Consider the following 23,693-nt stretch of genomic DNA (forward strand, 5'->3'; position numbering starts at 1 on the left):
TGTTTGTACTTATACCTATTATCTTGTAAGCAATTGACAAAAATAAATAAATAACATAAAATAAATAAAATAAATAAATCCTTTCCCTGCCATGCCCACCAAGCCAGACCATGTCAACCTAGCCACGTCCACAGAACTGGTAGTTAAGAAATTTGAATCCCACCACTGCCACATCCACATCTGCCTATCCCAAGTCCTTGAAAATGCCTCGATATGTAGACAAAAATGCCAAATCCGGTCTGAACATTTGGCAGACTGTGTGATGGACCATAACAATGAAGACCATTGGCATTGACAAAACAGCCACCAGCCAACTGCAGAAAGCACCTTTACTTGGAACAGCTTACATTCTGTAATGATACCTTTAATGCCATCAAACATCAACATCTGCCTGTCAAATCCAATTTAAACATCTGACTGTGTGACAAACCTAAAAGGAAATAACCTGTGGATCATAATTGCTTTAAAAATTATCTTACTATATCTTGATAACTCTGAATCTCACATACAGTATGTTGTTTCTGTTTATAATGCCAAAGGATGCATTAGAAAAGACCTTTCAGTTAAGAAACAAAAGATCAAGCCCTAAGCAACAGGTGTCAATAATATGTCAATCAAGTTATATGACTGCTCTAGAAATGCCATCATGGCTGGAGTCTGGAGTTTCTACATGCAATATTTCTTTGAGTCCTATCTCTCAGAAATGCTTCTAGAGCAGTACAGCACATAAAAACTCCAAGAACTGAAGGGCGCTAAACTTCCCTCCCCACACCAAAGAGTTCAGTCACAAGCTTACTGGGCTGCAATTGTTAAATAGTATTATACAAAATCAAAAGTGACTCATGCGGTCTTCCAATTTATTTTGGATGTGCCACAAGTGGATCTGGTGAGTGTTACAACTTAACCCCCCCCCCTTTTTTGTAGTGTTTTCAAAAGGAAGAAGGGAGGGAGATTATAGGAACCCACTTTATGTTCAGGAGGCAGATATTTATGAGCTCTTATACTTTTTTTTCTAATTTTGCTCTTTAAGTCTCTGATTTACAGTATTTGTTTTCAGATATGCTCTACTAAATTTTGTTAGGAGACATTGGAACATTGATTAGCTTTCATTTGCAGGTCAGCAGGGACCTTGATCTGCTTATACAGAATGAAAGAATTCCAGTAAAGCTTTCAGAGAAGGAGGAATTGTTTTAAAATGTACCCAGCTTACTTACCATTGAATAATGGCAGGCATGCTTGTTTCCTTTTAGCAGCAGAAACAAAAGGAAAATGCAGAGTGTCTTAGAACTATATCATTTGTTGTCTTGTAATGAAGACACTGAAAAAAAAGATTTTATGCATGCTCTGGTGCCTAGTCCTTTATTTATTTTTTTAAATAATGGGATATCACAAAGACCCAAGATGCTGTTTGTTAGAGTGGCTGATCCACAGTGGATGTCTTGCCTGTGGAACTGCCCCAAATTTGCTATCTTTATTTTATTGTATTTTGATGTAGGTTGGACTGACCTAATTGCCTATTCAGTTAATCAGTTTCCTTGGTTATTGTTTTGTTATTGTTGCTTAGTTGCTAAATCATGCTTGAGTCTTCACGACTGCATGGTACACAACAAACTACTCCTAAAACTAAAATCTTACGGTATCTCTGGACACTTACATAACTAGATAGAAGCATTCCTGTCAAACAGACAACAAATAGTCAAAATTGGGAGCGTCCTATCAAATTCTGTACCTGTCAATAGTAGTGTCCCCCAAGGCAGTGTTCTAGGACCAACTCTCTTCATACTCTACATAAATGACCTCTGTGATCATATTAAGAGCAATTGCGTTCTTTTTGCTGATGATGTAAAGCTGTTCAATACCACAGACAATACTGCTACCCTACAAAAAGATCTTGACTATGTATCAGAATGGTCAAACAAATGGCAACTTCAAATCTCAACAAATAAATGCTCTGTCTTACATATTGGCAAAAAAATAATCAGAAAATAAAATACAGGCTGAATAGTCAAGACCTTGTTGATGATCCAAACTCTGTTAAGGATCTTGGAGTACTCATCTCTAATGATCTAAGTGCTAGAGCCCACTGTAACTACATAGCCAAAAAGTGGTTAAGAGTTGTTAACCTAATCTTACGTAGCTTTTTCTCTAGTAATATTACACTACTAACTAGAGCATACAAAACATTTGCTAGACCAATACTCAAATACAGCTCATCAGTCTGGAACCCACATTACGTATTTGATATTAACACAGTTGAGAAAGTCCAGAAATATTTCACAAGAATATTTGCAGAATACCTTATGCCACCAGACTTGAAATTCTAGACCTAGAAAACCTAGAACTACACCATCTTCAGTCCGATCTAAGTATAGTATATAAAATCATACATTGCAATGTCCTATCTGTCAATGAATACTTCAGCTTAACAACACAACAACACAAGAGCAAGCTTAACAACACCATAACAACACAAGAGCAAGCAATAGATACAAACTCAAGGTTAATCGCACCAAACTTGATTGCAGGAAATATGACTTCAGCAACAGAGTGGTCAATGTCTGGATTACTCTACCTGACTCTGTGGTTTCTTCCCCAAACCCCAAAAACTTTAACCTTAGACTGCCTACTATTGACCTCACCCCTTTCCTAAGAGGTCTGTAGGGGGCATGCATAAGCGCACCAATGTGGCTACTGTCCCTGTCCTATTGTTTCTTTTGTTTTTTTTTATTTTTCTTATATGTATCCATGTATTCATAACTATGTTTGTACTTATACCTATTATCTTGTAAGCAGTTGACAAACCAAATAAATAAATAAATGAACCATAGTACGCCAGTGCACTTTGTTCTCCACTGTCTCCTAAACTTTGTCCAAATTCATGTTCATTGTATCAATAACATTGTCTAACCATGCCAACCTCTGCTGTCTCCTTCCCTTTTTGCCTTCAGTCTTTCCCAACATCAGGGTCTTTTCCAAGGAGTCCTCATTAGATGGCCAAACTGTTCCAGCTTCAGCTTCAGTATCTGTCCTTTTAAAGAACAGTCAGGATTGATTCCTTGGTTGAGGGGAAGGCTTAAAGGCTCGATCCTAGAAGTTGTCAGAATGGAAAAGAGAATCAGTTACAGTTTCTTCCACATTCACTCATTGTGTGATTAACACTGGTCATCTTTTTTCATGCTCATTTAATATCAACAGCTGTTTATATGTTCATGTTTAAAATGTCCTTCCCAGCAATATTAATTGGCTTATATTTCTTTTCACTCACTCCCAGGGTTTTCTTTTCCTTTTCCTGTTTTTGTTTGTTTGTTTCATTATAAGATAGTGATGCTCAGAAACAAATCTGAATCACCACGCAAAAAGGACTATCCAAGAGACTATCCAATCAAACTTTTAAAGATCAGCATATACAAGAGGTAACACAAAAGACCCTCTCCAGGGTCAACTGTGTGATCTCGTCACCTTGAGGAGATATTTGAATTGTTTTGCAAAATCAACGCCTTGCAACTCAGAGGCTGATTGCATCTCCCTGTTGGATTCCTCTTCATCAGCAGCAAAAAGTGTAACAGCTTTTATGTAGATATACTGCCAGGACACAAGACTATTCTGGAGACATTGTGAAATATGGTACACCCTCAGGAGGATTCTCATTTTTGGAATGTATGTGGGTCTATGCATGTGGGGATGTAATCCATTAAGATAAGTTGCCCAGTCTTTGGCCAGTTCCATTAGAAGGTGTGCATCTGCAGGCACAATCTGATGTTCTGCTTCTTTCTCCCCTTCAATGGAGGAACCCTCCAAGGCAAGGGATGACATAGATACAGAGCCAGTTTTTCAGGGATGTTTTAATTTGAATCCTTAGCCTGAAAAATGGGCTGGGTTCGGCAACATACTTTCTTCCCAATTCTTTTTACAATTACACACAACACACATACACATCCATACACCTCACAGCATTCAAAGCAAATTGCCCATACTTTGGTGTTTTGCCTTTTCCCACCCATCTGCACAAAAGAAATCCACTCCATGCAAGTAACAGCCTCTTCCAGTATCTTTTGCATTCTCCAGTTCCTTTTCCTTCCTCCTAATCATACGTCCCCATATCCTTCTTCAGACTTGTGTGGCTGTCCACCTCAAATTCAGTCAGCAGCTCCTCCTCCTCCTCCTCCCTGGTTGGAAATCTACCATTTCTCTCTCTCTTCTTGAGAAAAATGTGGGTTGCTAAGAGGTTCTGCCCAATTTATACAACTGAGGAAGGATGGCACCTTGTCCTATTTTCCTTATATAGTTGGTCTTCGTGTTATGATCACAATGAAGCCCAACATTTATATTGCTAAGGGAAACATTTGTTAAGTGGGTTTTGCCCATTTTCTTGCTGTAGTTGTTAAGTGAACCATTGTAGTTGTTAAGTTAGTAGTATGGTTGTTAAGTAAAGCTGGCTTCCCCATTGACTTTGCTTGTCAGAAGGTCACAAAAGCTGATGACATGACCTCAGGACATGCTACCATCATAATTATGAACCAATTGCTAAGTTTCTGAATTTTGATCATGTGACCATGGGAATGCTGCAATGGTTGTAAGTGTGAAAATCGGCTATAAGCCACTAATATCTGTGTTGTTATAACTTTGAATGGCCACTAAATGAACTGTTGTAAGCCGAGGACTACCTGTATAAGCATGCTATTCTATAAGGCACCTGGCCTTTGTTGTCACATCTCCCTCTTCAGCTACTCCCATGTGCTAGTTACACAGCCCCCAAGTAACAGAGTTGGAGGTCAAAATGGAAGTGGCTACAAAATTAAAGCAGATGCATAGTATGGAAGAGCAGAAGAGATGGGCCAATATGGATGAAAATCCATAGAATAACTGTGGAAAAGCAAGGAGAAAGAGATGGAAAAGCCGGATTGACAACATTGATCCTACTTGGTATTTGAGAAGAGGGATAATAGCTACCACAAAAATATTTGCTAAGTGGAATTTTTCTCCCAACTGCCCATTGAAAGAAATAATTTTGAAGAAGCAAACCATAGCCTCCAAATGATTAGGGCTGCAGGACTCCTTTTCCTCAAATCATGTTTAAAGAATGAAAGAAGGAAGAAGGTTTGTGTGTCCTTTAATCTTTTCTCTCATTTTCAAAAAAATTGAATATTTAATAGGCATTCCAGGTAGGGCTTATATAAATCTGGAATAGATTTGTGAATGGAATACCCCTCATTTTAATACTATGCATCTCTCTAAAACAGATACACTCATCACTGTAACACCATTGTGTTTATGACAAAAGAAATCTTGCTTTTTTCTTTCTTTTATATTTATAATGAATCTCTTCCAATACAGTATCGCAAACATGTAATTATCCTTCTGTGGCAGCTTCTCAGTGCTTTCCCCCCTCTGACTAATATTATATAAAAGCAAATTAGAATGCTTTTTACTGCAATCATCAGTTATCAGAGTAGGATTCACAATTCCTCCCTACTCTCCTTCTTCCCACCCACCCCCAAAGGATGGGTGGGAACCCTGATCACTGAGGAGTTCTTCCACTGATCATCACTAGCTGGTCCAAAACTTACAATGAGAAGAAAAAATGTCTAAAATGTCTATTAAATGGCTATGCACACAAAGGAAAGCATATATTATTCCTCACTCTAGCCTTGTGCTGAATGGGATCTTAAGCATGCGTGTTGCTCCTTAATAATGAAATAAATATTATTTCTAGCTGGAAAAATCCATTTTCATAATGAATAATTTATTTCAATTCAGCTATGGAAATGAATGCAGATTTGTTGAGAGGGTTGCAAGGAATCTGGAGGGCAGCTCAGATTAACTCAATTACAGGCTACATAAGCATCATTTGGGAGTAGTGGGGAAATCAGAATTTTTCCAGCACTTTTCTGTCCAGTATTGATTTAATGTGTCATGTGTGTGTGTGTGTGTTTTCCCCATGGATTTATATAAGAAATACAATGAATGATCAGTAAATGAAAAGTTGTAAATCAAGGACTACCTGTATAGGAACCAGGGGTGGGATGCTACTCGTTCTTCCCGGTTCTAAAGAACCGGTAGCTCTGAAGAGCAGCAGACACCAAACCGGTTCTGTGTTTGCTGCTGCTTGGTCCACCCGCCCGCCAGGGCCCTTACCTGTCCTTCATTTCCTACTTTTTCAACCTCTGCTGCTTTGCGCGGCATAGCTGAGGTTGAAAAAGCAGGAAAAAGAGGTTTTTCAAACGCTTTGCACCAGCGCGCAGTGCTTTTCAGCTGTCCGGGAGGCACAGCTAATGGGTTTTTTACATGGGCGCACAGCGTGTAAAACATAGTCACCGAACCAGTAGTAACACCAGTTGAATCCCACCCCTGATAGGAACAACCCTTGCTTCAATTTCTGAAAAACTATTCAAAAACAAAAAGAGTTCTGGATATCATTTTAATATATTTTATATTTCTCCTCTTTTTCCAACTACTCCATTTCACACATTTTTTCATGGTTTTTGTCCCACAGCCCCAATTTTTATTTATTTTATTCACTAAGTGGGCAGGTCATCTCTAAGGATTTGTTTCCCGTAAAGAACATTGGAAAGGCAGTTTGGTGAAGTGGGTAAGATATGAGGGTAGAAACTGGGAGAATGGAATGGAATGGAATGGAATGGAACAGAACAGAACAGAACAGAACAGAACAGAACAGAACAGAATAGAATAGAATAGAATAGAATAGAACAGAATAGAATAGAATAGAATAGAATAGAATAGAATAGTTGGAAGAGACCTTGGAGGTCTACTAGTCCAACTCCCTGCTTAGGCAGGAAAATCTATACCATTTCAGACAAATGGTTATCCAATCTCTTCTTAAAAACTTCCAATATTGGAGCATTCACAACTTCTGGAGGGAAGTTGTTCCGCTGATTAATTGTTCTAACTGTTGGTTCTAAGTTGCTTTTCTCCTTGATTAGTTTCCACCCATTGCTTCTTGTCCTACCCTCGTGTGCTTTGGAGAATAGCTTGAGTCCTCTTCTTTGTGGCAGCTGCTTGGATATTGGGACATTACTCTCATGTCACCTCTAGTCCTTCTTTTCACTAAACTAGACATACCCAATTCCAGCAACCATTCTTTATATGTTTTAGCCTCTGAGAGTCCCCTAATCATCTTTGTTGCTCTTCTGTGTCTATGAGTTTTAGTTCCACCCTAGGTATGAAGCCAGGTGGGCCAGTCATTCTCTCTTAGCCCTAGGAAGAAAGCAAAGGCAACCCATTTCCAAAAACATTGCCAAGAAAATTGCAATCAATTGCCAGGATTCAACACAGACTCAAAGCCAGGTACACACACTGCCAAGTGTATTATCTGCCTTTCAGATGAGCCAGGTCAGAAAACAAACACCACAAGGACCACTGGAACTCTATTATTGTATGGTACACTAACAGAAGTTTGAAACCCTGACCAAATTTCCCTCTGTCCCCTGGTATACTAAAAATAATTAAGAAATGATGATCTTGAGTTTCTTTCTCACCTCCCCCACCCTCTGTTTCACTAAAGTTTCTTACATCTCTTTTATATATACTTCTCCATATTCTTCATATACTTCTCTAGTACTCAGGATTGTCATTTCAACTACATAAGCAGAAACGTGCAAGAATTGAATCAGAAATAAAGATAACTAATCCAAGAGGGAATTGTTAGATTTTTAATTCTATAGCTGAGCAGCAAAAATGTCTTTGAAGCTTCTTCTTTCATACATCATGTCACACAAAAGAAGCGATATAATTCTGCTTTAGAATAATTTTCATAATCTTTATTTATTGTCTTTTTAAAAATTTCCGATAAATATCTATTTGTTAAAATACTTCAAATGAAGGTTGAAAGGAATTTATGTTGTCTGACATTTAAATAAAGCAACCTGTTTTCTAAGGCTTTCTGATCCCATGTTTTGTTTTGTTTTTGAATTTTTCCCCCCTGTTCCACCATGTGGAAAGCTATAATTTGCAAGCGGAATGACATATTATGGAGGTTTTAAAATTTTATTTAATATTTTAGCTGCTATAACAATGTCAATAAGGGTCATATACTCAATGCATTAAAGATTTATTTGTTTGTTTGTTTGTCAGCTCAAGGCACCGATATACCTAACACTCCTACCTGCTATTATTCTTCATAACAACAGCCACCTTTCATGCCTAAGGGAGGCCTAGAACAACCAGTTTCCTGGTTCCTAAGCCCAAAACACTGAACTACTCCAAAGTGGCCAAGTGCTAATCATTTTTTCTGAGTCTCTTCACAGATGTCTACAGTTGCCTGGATGCTGTGTGCATGTTGCATTCTCAAGCAGTCAGGAACTCTGATGTTCTTACAGTGAAGCAAACAGTGCCAGTTGCATGAGCCTTTCCAACTTTAAAAACACCCTAGAAGTAGAGTAGAAGGAAATAAAAGATGTGGCTGGCAGAATGTGAAAACCTCTCTTACTTGATCTTCTTGGCACCACTCATAGCTTTGCATAATTCCCCATTCCCATGCTACTATGGGATTTCATATTGAAGAAGCTGCTTATAAACAAACTTTTGCTACGCAGCAACTTTCTCCAACCTGTTGCCCTTGAGATGTGTTGGACTACAATTCTCACAGTTGCCAGTTAACACATTTTTGGATATGCTGCCTTGAGATTCTGGGAATAAACATCCAGCTCACCTAGAGAGCTGGGGTGAGGTGAGGGAGGGCTTAAAGCTAAATTGGAAAAAAAAACCAAATGGCAAGTTTGGGCTTTGAAACTAAAGCAATAAAGTAAAAAGTAATGGTTCTTTAAGGGTAATTTTTTCTTTGAACTCCAGTTGGTTTAAAAAAAAAAGGAAACCACACAAGGCCATCAAAGTTTTTGACAAAGGCAATCCTTGTCTGATGCTCATTGCAAATAATGTGTCCCAGAAGACAGACAAATGTAACATATCATTTCAAAGCCTGGCTGTCTTTGCGGACAATGGAGAATCACAAGTTTCATCTTTGAAAGGCTCCATATGGAACTCTAAAGACAGTCAATTTCTGGGGGAAAAGAAAAAAGAAATATTGAACCAGATGCTAGATTAAAGGGCTGATGATTACAAGGGAAAACAAAAACAAAGCAAAGCTTGCTGAGAAAGACAAAAGTACCTAAGTGTTTATGTCATTATTTCTACAGATGATGAGGATCTTAGTCCGAAAGTTTGCCGCTGTTGTTGTTTAAGCCTTTAAAATCCCCATTTGTATTTTTTTCACTACGGAAGATATTTGGAAATGATAAAGCGGGCAACTGATGAAATAATTGTTTCTAGAGTAGACGCTATCAAAAAGTCTAACCTTACTCTTATAAATCAGAATTTATTTGTCTCTCCTTTCAGATAGGCCCACTAAAATACACATATTTCACTAAAAGCAATTCTAAGCATGCTTATTTTTATATAAGCTTTGGTACAAGCTTTGTTTAAACTGGTGTGAAGCTGACTCCAAAATAAAGATATTTTAGATGAAGTTTTGTTGTATTCGATGGAGTGAATCTATATAAAATACAGAAAACAATTTGCTTCTTTTTATTGCAAGAAGACATGTTCTAGTACTTTTTCACTAGGGAAATATTTTGTGGTATAAAATATGCATTACCTTCAACAACACCACTCAAAAAGGAACAAATGTTCCATCAAGGAACCACTTACATTTTTCTACTTGCAATGCAAAAATGTAAATGAGAGAGACACAGGAACTCAATTTTGGTCTAGTATGTGTATATGTAGGTGTGACTATGCACACACAGCTAGGTGGTATTACACTTGGCTACTTTGACAGATTTCAAAAAATCATATTGGACCTAGCTAATGTTCAGATAGGACAATATTAGGAAATGTCAAAGGTTCAGACTGGATTAGGAAGTCAATTCAGAAACCATTTCTGAATTGTTGCTAAAAAGACACCAGAAATTCATTATACACTCTGTCTGTCTGTCTGTCTGTCTGTCTGTCTGTCTGTCTGTCTGTCTGTCTGTCTCTCTCTCTCTCTCTCTCTCTTGTACAATGCCAAAATAACTGAAGCACTAGATGAACACCATCGATATTGACAAAATCACTATCAGTCAATCGCAAAAGGCAGTTTTACTTTACAGCTTACATCCTTTCACCATCGAAAAACAACATCTGCACTCACTCATTCACACACACACACACATTATATTTAATTTCCATTTTTGATCAAGAAAACTCAACATGGTACATACTAACCCTAACTGGTCCATGTCAGAATACAACTCTACAGTTATAAGGATAAGCCATATTCATGGAATCATCAAATATATTCAATTAACACCCATCAAGCAAGAAGAAATTGCATGATCCAGCACATTATGTGAACTTAACATGATATGAGTTAATGTGGAAGTTGTATTTTGATCCTATCATTTCTACGGTGTCATGGTCTCCATTTCTCTCTCTCTTCCAGAGAGGCAGAAAAACCTCATCTGGTAAATCATCCTTTTGAACAGCAGGTTTGAAGATGTGGATCTAACATATAAAAATAATATATTCCAGTGCATCATCAGGAATTGAGAACATTGTAGAACAAAACTCAACTATCCATACTGAATTCAAAGCTAAACATAATCGGTCCAACACAATCCTTATCATTTATTATTACGATATTAGGGTTGGTCACACAGTCATCCAGATGTTTAGACTGGATTTGGCATTTTTACCCACCTATCGAATCCTTCCCAAGAAGGTGGGATGGGTAGATGTTGTTGTTTGATGGTGAAAGGATGTAAGCTGTAAAGTAAAACTGCCTTTTGCGATTGACTGATAGTGACTTTGTCAATATCGATGGTGTTCATCTAGTGCTTCAGTTATTTTGGCATTGTACTCAAGATGCCTATTAGTATTATCTTTGTTTGCTTACTATTATTATTATTATTATATTTCTGTTATTATACTTCTCACTGTATTCTACAGGATCTATAGTTGCAGATCAGGCAATGGCCCTTGAAGAAAGTAATTACTGTGGATCATGTGACTCCTGAATATCAAAGAGGAACATGTTTCTTTGAGGAATGCTTGATTAATTGAGATAGCTGATGTGTAAGCCTTCTGAGACGCAAGACTTATTCCCACTTCTAATAATTGTAATGTTGCAAAGGAACGCGAGCACTTTCAACCCATTTCCTCACACAGTTTTGGGGAAATTGTAAGTTTTTAAGCTATCTCTGTTGAAACAGAGCTGTTTGCAAGTGAATATGGCCTCTTTAAAGATATGCTAATGAGCAAGAGCATATCAGTAAAATTAAAATAAGTAGTTTCTTTTGAATATAGGTCTGACTTGAATAAGAAAATTAATGTTTGCATTGCGTTACGAGCATGCAAATCACTATGTAAGTACTGCCTTAATTATAATTGCTATTAATGATAACAAAATTCCAATGAGTTATAGTGCATCCTATAATTAGATTTTGATATACAGTTTTTGAAATAATTAAGTTTCTTCCAGTTTGAGTGTCATCCAGGTTATATATAATACATAATACAAGCTGATCAGGTAATTAAAAATGCTTCATAAAACCATTGATAGACTTTGCATTATAACAATTTCCACATTGGCTTAAAATTAAATGGGGCTGGTTTCTTTCTTTCTTAATATTACATCACTACAGTGTGATTGATGCCTGCATTATAAAAATAATAAACACCCCCCAAATTTTGGTAGAACAATTCTTTTGAAGAAAGCTTCTATGGAAGTAGAATTTACATTGGAGAAAGATCGCCAAAATATGCGAATGAACGGAAATGGCTCATGAAACTTTGCTGAATTTTTTTTCCATTTTTTTTTAAATTAGCTGTACAGCATTGAAATGAAGATGAACATATTTTTACGTTCTCCTACAACTGATTCTTTTAAAAAACACACGTTATTTCACACTAAAAGTAGTCCTCGACTTATAACCACAATTGAACCATTGTTTCTAAGTGAGACAGTTGCTAAATGATGTTTGCCCCATATTACAATCTTTCTTGCCAAACTGGTTGAGTGAATCACTGTAGTAGTGAAGTTAGCAACATGGCTGTTAAGTGAATCTGGCTTCTACCATTGACTTTGTTTGTCAGGAGGTCGTAAAAGGAATCACATGACTTGTGGGACACCCCAGCTGTCATAAATACATGCCAGTTGCCAAGCAGCCAAATTTTGACCACATGACCATGGGGATACTGCAATGGCCCTCAGTGTGAAAAAATGGTCATAAGACACTTTTTTCATTGCCGTTGTAACTTTAAATGGTCACTAAATGAACTGCTCAGTGGTGGGATTCATTTTTTTTTTTTACTACCAGTTCTGTGTGCGTGGCAGGGAAAGGATACTGTAAAATTTCCAGTCAGAGGTGGTATTTGCCGGTTCTCTGAACTACTCAAAATTTCTGCTAGCGGTTCTCCAGAACTGGTCAGAACCTGCTGAATACCCACCTCTGGAACTGCTGTAAGTCAAGGACTACCTGTAGTTTATGAGGAAATATTTGAATTTAGGTGATATTCATACCAAAAACAGAGAGACTGAAATTCTCAGCTAACTGAGAGAAGAGAAGAGGGGGCTATTGATTCCTTCTGTAGCCCGAAGATCTTGGGGAGAATTTGAATTTCCTCTAGCACAGTATGAGCCCTTCAAGTTGAAAGTCAGTCAGTAAAAAATTTCCTGGCAGCTTTTGGCAGGTGAGCAGAAGAGAAAGAACTGATTGTTGTGAAGCAGTAATTCATGACCTGTCATATGGATATTTCCGGTTTTATTTATGCTAGGAGTGGGGGGAATTGATGTCCCTCCTGAAGTTGCTATAAATTACAACGTAAAGAATGGGCTTAAATTAAAACAAAGTAGGTTTTGGTTGAATATCAAGCAAAACTAGCTAATGGTAATAATTGTTCAACTGTTCCACAAATTGCTTCAGGAAATGCTGGATTTCTGTGGCCCGGATAGCCATCTCTTTTGTAGGGAAGGCATGGTAGGAGTTGCCTGCAATGGGCCATGGTAGGTCTTGATGGTTTGCTAATCTTGATATTCTGTCCCTCTCTGATTGGCCTCACCGGCTGGGAATGATGGGAATGGTGACTTCAGCACAGAAATGGAGATGGTTCAGCTCAAGCTGTCTCAGTAAATAGAAAATGGCAAATCAGTTTAAAGAAATGACATTTGATGGTTCCTCTTTCTTTGACTTCTTTAAAACTGCTGTTGAAAGGAAATCTGGATTTTGATTATTTCACTGGTTATTTCCAGTGAATGACTCATGAAAGACTGGCATAATTACTGCAATGCACTATTTAATTTTTTGGGAAAATAAATTGATCTCATAGATAGATAATAGATTCTTCTTCTTCCGTGTCTGGATCAAACTTTAATTTGCTAGAATGAAGCCGCCTTCTTGGCTTTGTTGTTGGCCAAGAACAAATAATTATCGGCATATATTTCTGGTAGTAGCTGACATACCAGTAGATGAGCCAGGCTCTGTGTCTCACCACATTTACATAGTGTGTTGTTATCTGCTAAGAGCCTCTGTTTAGGCATTCCAACTCTCCACTTATTCACCTCCAAGTAGTATAAGGGAGGCCAGATCTTTCAGCCATATCCTCCTATACTGTTATTCCCCGCTTAATGGTTTCCTTCCTCCATCTTTTAATTCTATTTTGTTCAGGTGTACCCTCAAGAATGTTTGTTCTTGCTCTAAAGCTGTTCCTAGATCTGAGTCGGCAGGCTTGGGGCCTATGTCCATTCAGAGGATGTTGAGGAACATTCCCTTGCTTAAATTCTCTTGGCATCTGCTACTATTTCTCTCCTGACCTTAGCGGGGGCAATGCCAGTGACAGGATATATTTTCTCAATTGGTGTAGATTTGAGACAATCTCTCACTAAGCATACTGCTTCACTGATGGTGATATCAACTTGTTTCACATGTGCAGGTGGATCCTACACTAAAGCAGCATACAGGCAGTCCTTGACTGACGACCACAGTGGAGCCCAACATTTCTGTTGTTAAGGGAGACATTTGCTAAATGAATTTTGCCCTATTGTATTGACCTTTCTTGCCTCAGTTGAATCACTGCAGTTGATAAGTTAATAACCAAGTTGTTAAGTGAATCTGGCTTCCCCACTGACTTTGCTGGTCAGAAGGTCACAAAAGGGGATCACACAACCCAGGACACCGTGACGGTCATAAGTATGAACCAGTTGCCAAGCATCTTAATTTTGATCACATGATCGTGGAGATACTGCAAGGTTGTATCTGTGAAAAAGAGTCATGAGTCACTTTTTTTCAGTGCTGATGAAACTTTGAAGGTCACTAAATGAACTGTTGTAAGTCAAGGACTACCTGCACTCTGCTGCAGAGACGCTCAAGACCAAAGCTGATGTATGCAATGTAGATAGTTGAGCTCCCCTGTGTAAATGGTCAGTAGGTAGGTAGGTAGACAGACATGGGCTATTGATATCATATTGTTGGATATGATAGATTGACAGATAGATAGATGACATAGATAGACAGACAGACAGAGATAGACAGACAGACATGTGCTATTGATATATTGTTGGATATGATAAATTGACAGATAGATGACAGATAGACAGACAGATAGATAATAGATAGACAGATAGACATGTGCTATTGATATCGTATTGTTGGATATGATCACCGCATTCATGTTTCATTAACTAACTTAAATATGTTGGGGTAAGAAACATAAGAGAAAGGTGTTTTTATATATTAAGCAATTTGTAGATATATCTATTAGTTGGTAATATAAATATAAGTGGTATGCTTGTTAATTTACTTGTGAATGGCTTTGAAAATAATTTGGAAAGTTTTGCATGTCCAGATATTATTAAGGAAAGATTAAGCTCCTCCTTGCCACTTTGCATACGTATAGAATTGGCTGACTGGATGATCTAGAAAGAAACTCCTTGGATTAACTATAGTTCTGGGAAATGAGGAGGCAGCAGCCTTCAAGCAGAGATCAGATTAGTCCCTTCCCCAGTATTATTCAGGAGGATGTTCAAAAATGAGTTATTTTAGACAGCGTTCTATTGAGTTGATGGACTGCCATCTTTCATTTAAATTTTCCTCTTATTTTGTTTTATTGTATCATTATATTGTGCAAGATTTTGTGATTTACAGTGAATGCTTTAATTATTTTTTATATTGTGTAGACAGTCAAGAATCATTACAATGAAGTAGGATAGCTATGAGGTGAATAAATAAAATACAGTTGATTTGGGATTGCAGAGAAATGATATTTCTGGATCTTCTCTTCTTGGTCAGGATTTCTCTACTGCTGCACTTCAAAAAGGAAAAAAATTCTAATATTTATCCCTTCTTTTCTCTTTATTTTCTAGTTTAATTTTGTGGGCAAACTCCTTGGTCCAAGAGGAAATTCCTTAAAAAGATTACAAGAGGAAACAGGTGCAAAAATGTCTATCCTTGGTAAAGGTTCGATGAGAGACAAAGCCAAGGTACTGTACCCAAGTCTTAATTTCCAATCTTACCAAACGAAGATGAAAACAGTTCAAAATATTATTCTTGGAAGATTATAACTTTGAAAAAGAAATTAATATAGAAATTATGACCACCAGTGTTGTGGTTAGTGGGCTACACAGAGACCAGAGAAACAAAGGGTTTATGTGCTCATACCTGTACTATTATTATTAGTGCACAAGAGCAAGGTGTATAAGATCTTACTGGGTTTGCAGTCATGCTTTTAGAATTCCTATTAGATGAAATAAATTAAAGACAAAAGGTGAAGCTTTCCACTGTCCAGTCATGTCTAACTCTAAGGAGCAGTACTTATCTCTATTTCCTAGCTGAGGGAGCCAGCTTTGTCCAAAAACACTTCCATGTCATGTACCCAGAATGATTATATGCCAAGGTTCCTTCCCACTGAAGTGGTACTATTCATGTACTTGCATTTGTATGCTTTCAAATTGGAACTGTATTAAAAATTTCTTGAAATTTATAGTAGATAGTCTCAGCCTGAAAATTTTCTTCAGGTTCAGTTGCATCAAGATACTTCAGAATAGTCGGAAGCCTGAATTGCAGGTAGTCCTTGACTTATTGCCATTTGTTTAACAATGGTGTTCCCATAATCACATGACCAAAAAGCTTGGCAACTGGAATGTATGCATGTATGGCAATTGCAGTGTCTCAGGGTTATGTGGGTGCCATTTGCAACATTCTCAAAGGGGGTGGGGGTTCCAACACACAAAGTCAATGGATTTGCTTAATAACCTTATGATTTCCTTAACAATATAGCAAAAAAGGTCATAAAATTGGGCACAACTCAACTTAACAACCATGTTGCTTAATGACATATGCTGTGGTCCCATTGTGGTTTTCAGTCGAGGACTATCTGTACAGCATCTCTTCTCAATCAAGTTTAAAGCTATGCAATATCTGTCTGTCTGTCTCTCTATCATCTATCTATCTAGTATCTATTTCTATCTATCTAGTATCTATCTATCTATCTATCTATCTATCTATCTATCTATCTATCTATCTATCTAGTATCTATCTATCATCTACCTATCTACTATCTATCTATTTCTATCTGTCTAGTATCTATCTGTCTATCATCTATTTACTATCTATATCTATCAATCTATCTATCTAGTATCTATCTATCATCTAGTATCTATCTATCTATCTATCTATCTATCTATCTATCTATCTATCTATCTATCTATCTATCTAGTATCTATCTGTCTATCATCTATCTAGTATCTATCTATCATCTATCTACTATCTATCTATTTCTATATCTCTAGTATCTATCAACTATTTACTATATCTATCTATCTACCTATCTATCTATCTAGTTATCTATCTACTATCTATCTATCTATCTAGCATCTATCTGTCTATCATCTATCTAGTATCTATCTAGCATCTATCTACTATCTATCCATTTCTATATCTCTAGTATCTATCTATCATCTATTTACTATCTCTATCTATCTATCTACCTATCTATCTATCTAGTTATCTATCTACTATCTATCTGTCTATCATCTATCTAGTATCTATCTATCATCTATCTATCTACTATCAATCTATCTATCTATCTAGTATCTATCTGTCTATCATCTATCTATCTATCCTACACTAAATTACTCAATGTAGTTTTTCAGATCAATAAATTAATTCCTCAGTCCTGCCATGGGAATGGCACAAAAGGGAAAATGCAGAACCAAGTCTCATATGTGGTTATTAATTCTACTCACTCATTTGGATTGGTACATACCAGGCCTGGCATATTTATCTCTTCTACTCAGTTATTACTGACATTGTAGTGGTTCCTTTCTCTCCTTCTGTCAACCTTGTCATTTATCTCAGCAGTTAAAACATCATAATAAGAGATGTAACAATTGCCTTAAGAGACAGGGAGAAAAGTGAATCATTAATGTCTACTTCCTGCTACAGCATGATCCAGAATTGCCTCTTTTCTTTTTCTTTTTCAAAACAGAGGCCTCTGTGTGTCTGAGCCTAGTAGATATATATGTGTATGTGTTTATGTGTGTGTTTGTACACACTGAGACATGTATTAACAAAATGAAACATCCCGTGTAGTATTGTTGCTGTAAGTGGGTAGAGGTTAGCAAATTCACCCGATCAACATTTTCAAAATAAGATTGCTTTATAAAAAGGCAAATAAAGTAGACTGGTCACCTCCAGCTCCAGCTGCTATGGAATGGCTAGCAATTTGGTGGTGTAGTGAGTAAATATTGACCAATTATCTGAGAATTGAGTTTGTGTCATTCGGTTCCCTGTTCTCTGACTGAAACACTGCTATTTAGTGTAGTAAAAAAAATAATACTGTCCTATTGTCTGCACAGGCAGGAAAACATCTTGGGCCAGCCCCCCAAATGTGAAGTAAATATTGGTCCTAGGATAGATCCAAAGCCAAATTATGACTTTTTGAATTATTGTTGTTGAATAACTCATAGTGAGTAGATATATACGTAGCATTTAGCCATGATGACGGGTTTACATACCACATTAAGCCATAGTAAGATTTGGGGGGGGGGGGGTGTTAATGTGGTATTTGCATGGAAGCAGTGAATAAAACAATTTATCTTTAGTAAATGGTAGTTTACTAAATCCAACAGTGGCTTACTGTAATTTGCTACAATACTCTGATTTCTCTTCAAGTCAAATACATCTTTTTCCTGTAATATGCTATAGAAATGTGTGATTTGTTGCTAAGTTCTTTCCTTATTCTGGCTTGATTTTGTGTCCTCAAGTTCCTGGACAACATACAAAGCACAGGGTGCCAGGTACAACAGCAGAGCTAAGGATCATCTAAACAAGTAATGATATTGTTAATAATCTGGAGGACTGATGATGATTGTTGAACAATTCATAGGAAAAAACAACCAACTTCAAATAAAATAAAAATGGGGAGTGTGATGTAGAAGTTAGAGCATGGAATTAGAACAGGGAGATCTGAATTCAACCCTTATTCAACATCTGATCATAAATTTGGCCCAATTGTTGCTCTCCAAATTACTAGGGATATGATTGGAAGAGGGAAGAGATATAAACACTTCCTTGAATTCATGATAAAATAGGAAATACAAATGTAAAGAATAATTGATAGATGAAGTACAAGTAATCCTTAGCTTAGGACTACAATTGAGCCCAACATTTCCATTTGAGGTGAATTTTGCTCCATTTGATCGACTTTCTTGCCACAGTTGTTAAGTGAATCACAGCAATTGTTAAATTAGTAACATGGTGGTTAAGTGAATCTGGCTTCCCTGTTGACTTTGCTTGTTGGAAGGTTGCAAAAAGTGATCACAAGACCGCAAGAAACTATCATAAAAATGAACCAATTGCCAAGCATCCAAATTTTGATAATGTGACCATGGGGATGCTGTCATAAGCGTAAAAATGGTCATAAGTCACTTTTTTCAGTGCCATTATAGCTTCAAATGGTCACTAATTAAATGGTTGTAGGTCAAGAAGTATGTCTATCTGGGTAGTTGATGTTTGAGTACAATCCATGGGAAAATTTCTGGACTTTTAAAACTAAAATTACATTATAAGCATGGATATGCCCTTCTCTCTTTCTAATAGCATGTTATGAGTAAAATCTGAGCTACAGTGTTGTACAAAGGTTAGGATCTGTCTCCACCTGACGTGTGCAAGTTACACATTGGTTCTTTACAAGAAAACAAAATGGCCATTCCAAACTTAGAATGTTCACAGATGGCCAAATTTGACTCTACAGAGTTTTGAAATGAATGAAGTTGCAGAGAAGGCTTACCAGAAAGAACAAATCCTTCCATCTGCATTCACTCTCTGATATATTCATGAGAAACATATCATATAATGTCAATTCAATATTCATCTTAAGAACCATTTGGTAAAGAGAAATCAACATATTTTCTGTCCCACATTGGGGCAGCAAATTATTATAGTTTTACTAAAACAATTAATAAAGAGGATGATGCTTGTGGGATTTTCTCTCTGTGCAGCACAGTAACATGGGCAACCTTGGATGCTAGGTTGCTTGACTTGAATGATAAGAGTGCTCCATTTGCTATTCTGTCACAAACAACAGAAGGCCTTGAACTGACTCTATTGTCTGTTATTGCAAAGAGTATCCAGAGAGTTCAGCATGAAACAGAAAGGGATTGTCTTTAGAAAAAAAAACATAAAAAGGATGGACATTTGGAGGGAAATGCAAAATGTTTCTTCCCCTTAGCCTAAATGAGCGACATGGGAATTGATGTATAAATGTTGATGCTTTTCTAAATAATGTAATTCAAACATTTTAGGGACTAAATTGCAGATTGTTCATGAACTCACTGCAGTTTGTTTATCATGATGGAACTATGCCTGGTGGAAGAGGAGAAAATTGTACCCTTTATATATATATATATAAAGCAGCCAGTATCAACACTAGTCCTTGGACAGACTGAAATAATAGCAAAGCACCAAAGCAGTGAAGGCAGAACAAGAAGCAATGGATGGAAACTAATCAAGGAGAGAATCAACCTAGAACTAAGGAGAAATTTCCTAATAGAACAATCAATCAGTGTAATAACTTGCTGTCAGAAGTTGTGGGTGCTCCAACACTGGAGATTTTAAAGAAGAGATTGGAAAATCATTTGTCTGAAATGATATAAGCTTGTCTTCTTAATCAGGGGGTTGAACTAGAAGACCTCCAAGGCCCCTTCCAACTCTGCTATTCTATTATATTCTGTTAGTAGGCACTTCCATCCTGTCTCCTGCACTGCATGATGCTTGCCATTTTTAGACCAGAATCTCCTTACAAATTTGTCACAAGCTTCTTCTTTGGGAATTAAACGTCCCGTGACTAAATAGCTATTCTTCCTTCTTCTCTACCTGCACCTTATCTCTTCACAAAAGGATTTCAAGCAGTGTGGAAGAATGTGATGTAAGGAAGCAATTAGACCATAAACACAAGTGAAATTTGATTACAATTAGAATTATATATAGCCATAGTTGCTTAGGAATCACTTTGTGATGAATAGTGTTTTCCAAGGTTTCAATCACTCACAATATTTGCAACTGTGTTTTGCAAGGTAACACCTTAGGTTAGTAATTATGTGGCATTCAATATATGCATGTATATGCAAATAAATAATTGTTTTAATCAAACCCAAGTAAGTGATATTCTTGCCATCAAATACTAGCTGTGACTGACAGTTATACTCCTCTATATTTTGCTACGTATTTGAGGGTAAACAGGAAGCGCTTTGATAAGCAACTGTGATCTTGAAATTAAAAAAGATTTATCTAAGTGACATGAATCAATGGTTAGGTAGACGATGAAAGAGTATAGAAAATGTGATTGGAACATTGAGGATCCATGATAGAATGAAAGTGGTAATTATTAAGTATCTGGGAACTATTCTATTTGCTTTGAATAGATGGTTGAAACCTAAGTCTATTCATTCATACATGTGACAAAGAATAACTACAAATCCCCAAAATATGATTGTTTGTTTCTGATGAAAGACAGAAATAATTACCAAAGGGTGATGAGAGATTTTCAATGTGAGACTGACCATGATTTGGTGGTACCAAGAGGAGATTTTGAGAAGAAAAGAACTGAAAACAATTAGAGTAAAAGGAGAAGTATAGGAAGAAAAAACACAGGTGGTACAATGAAAAGTATTAAAAGTTGGGCCCCAAAAATTGTTGATAAATAAAATTAAAATGAATGCTACAAATGCTGATGTAAAAAAAATAGATGAAAAATAAGTCATAAAATACGTGAGAATGTTAAATAGTGGTAAGGCTGCAGAATTTGATAATTCTGAGAATCAGATTGGTCCAGTGGTTAAAGCACTGGGCTAGAAAGTGGGAGATGTCTGGCTAAGTCCTGCTTTAGCCATGAAAGATGGCTGGGTGACTTTGGGCCAGTCACTCCCTCATAACCCAACTCATCTACAGGGCTGTTGATTTGAGAAAAATGGGAGGGAACAAGACATGTTGGATATGCTTGCCACCTTAAGTTAACTGTAAAAAATAATACAGGTGGGATACAAACAAATAAATAATGTCAGCTTCTCCTGAGAATTCAACTCAATCTTGAGTTTCCTTCTATATGTTCCAAATGAATCTTCCAGCTTTAATGTGGGGGAAGAAACTTGACAAGTAAAACAGGAAGTAATTAATCTGCAGTTATTAAGGGAACAAGATCTTTTGAATTCCAGTTCAAAAGATAAAGCAAATATTAACATCATAATTTTGATAATGGAAATCTAGAAGTTTGACTATTGCATAAAAGATACACATTTCTTAATGTGTTATCAACCTGTACAAAATATTTTCCTATTAATAATAGGAACATTCTACAAATATATGGAGTAACATTCATTGGAGTAACATTCATTTTGATGATAATGCATATACCTGAGAACCCTCTAATTACTGCCACATGGTGATCACAACTATTAAACATTAAGGATATTCATAACAATTATTTCTAGGAGAGCAGTCTTAAACTGTATAAGTATGTAAATCTCATGATCATGTAAATTAAAACAATGCTTTTGAATAGTACCCAGATTTCATGAATTGATCACAACGATTGCTAATTAGTGTACAGTGACATCTTGGTAAGCCTGCCCAATAATTTCCATGACACTAAAACCCAATATTTGAAATCAAATTCAAGCCCACCTATGATCACTTTCAACATTAGTCATAAAATATTGACGTTTATGTATGAATTAGTCTACTTTGCAGTCTAGCCCTTTTCCTTCTTAATAAAAATTGCTGCACCCAAAGCACGTCTTCAATGAAGACAATATTATAGAAAGGCAATATGAAAAAAAGTGCCCAGTTACATTGTGGACACAGTTTTCACTACAGTTAATTGAATTAAGGATATAAAGTAAGTCAAACCTCAAAGAAACCTGTCAATAACAAAGATCCTTTCATTTTTACTTGAAGTTGGAAGACTCTTGTTCCTTTAATAGTTGCAAAAATCATAGGAGACAGAAATATTCTGTCTACACAGGAGACAGAAATATTTACCCTCTATACTCGCCAAATTCTGTATGTGTCTGAAGAATGGCTTAATTAAAGTTACATCAGAAATTTAAATAAAGTAAAGTAATGCAAGTGGGGGGAGTCTGAAATAATAGAAACAAAAATATGAATAAACAGTTGACATTTTATGGTGCTGGTTGGCTAGGAGCTCTCTGAGAAATATATTTCTTCCCTGATTGCCATCCCCTTCCGCATTTCTGCAAAATCATAATTTATAGTCCAGAATATCGGAATTATCTGCCCTGAACTCCACAAACATTTATTTCTAATATTGCTGTGTTTTGTCTTATTACTGTTGTTTTCCAACTTTTTCATATAGATAAATGGAGAAAAGGCCATTTCAAATTATTTGGAGCAATTATGTTAAAGCTTCCACTGTGCTGTGTTTATCTGTACTCCTGAGAACCATGATAAATATTTTTAATATGCCTTAATAGGTTAGTGTTACAAGAAATTTTTGCACTTGCCACTGCAGAGACTGCATTACATTAAATTACAGTGCAGACAATTAAATAGAATAGTAATGTAAAAAAAAAAAAAGCCAAACTCCAAGCAACAGCAATTTCAAGTCCTCTGCAATTCGGATTCTTGATCAACATAATAGAGAAACTGTGAGTGAAATTTAGATATGTAACCCAGATATGTGTTCGTAATATCTCCACGAGGGATTAACATTCTCTTGCATTATTCTCACACATTGATTAGCCTCTAAATTATTTTTCTTATTGATTGCCATTGTACCGTAACATCCTTTCTTCATATATCTAACCAGGATCAATAAATCTTTATTGTTAGAACTTCATCTTGGCACAGTTATGGTACAATCAGAAGTAATTTTTTATTCCTCGGTAACAGTTTTAAAGAAAGTGGGTTACTTCAGCTTGTAATCATTTATAAATAAGGGGGAAAAAATTAACTTCCTTGCAGTTAATTGTGTATATTCTCAGATATGACTGTATTTCTCAGGAAAACTTTGCGTGATTTATCATTTCATTTCTGAAGACACAGTGAGAATTGAGGTGTGCAACATTATTGCAATCTTTAAAAGCTATTAACATAATTTAATGTACTTTTTATGGTTAATTTCTCATCAACAATACAATGAGCACTAACTGGGCAATCCCAAAGGTGCTTTTTTTTCAGGAGGCA

The 23,693-nt window shown here is 36.5% G+C and overlaps 1 protein-coding gene across 8 annotated transcripts in view; it reads left to right on the forward strand.

Annotated features, from left to right (window-relative positions):
• The window catches only part of KHDRBS2 (KH RNA binding domain containing, signal transduction associated 2), a 451,754-nt gene that overhangs the window by 150,371 nt on the left and 277,690 nt on the right, over window positions 1–23,693 (forward strand). For all 8 annotated transcript variants that reach the window (XM_087945325.1, XM_087945319.1, XM_026665139.2 and 5 more), the window contains exon 3: window positions 15,356–15,472. In XM_087945325.1, coding sequence (XP_087801451.1) covers window positions 15,356–15,472 — 117 coding nt within the window. The remainder of the gene's footprint in view (window positions 1–15,355; window positions 15,473–23,693) is intronic.

The sequence above is a fragment of the Notechis scutatus genome, chromosome 1 (assembly GCF_049901735.1).
Source record: "Notechis scutatus isolate UNSWTSFEM ecotype Mainland chromosome 1, rNotScu1.2, whole genome shotgun sequence".
Lineage (NCBI taxonomy): Eukaryota > Metazoa > Chordata > Lepidosauria > Squamata > Elapidae > Notechis > Notechis scutatus.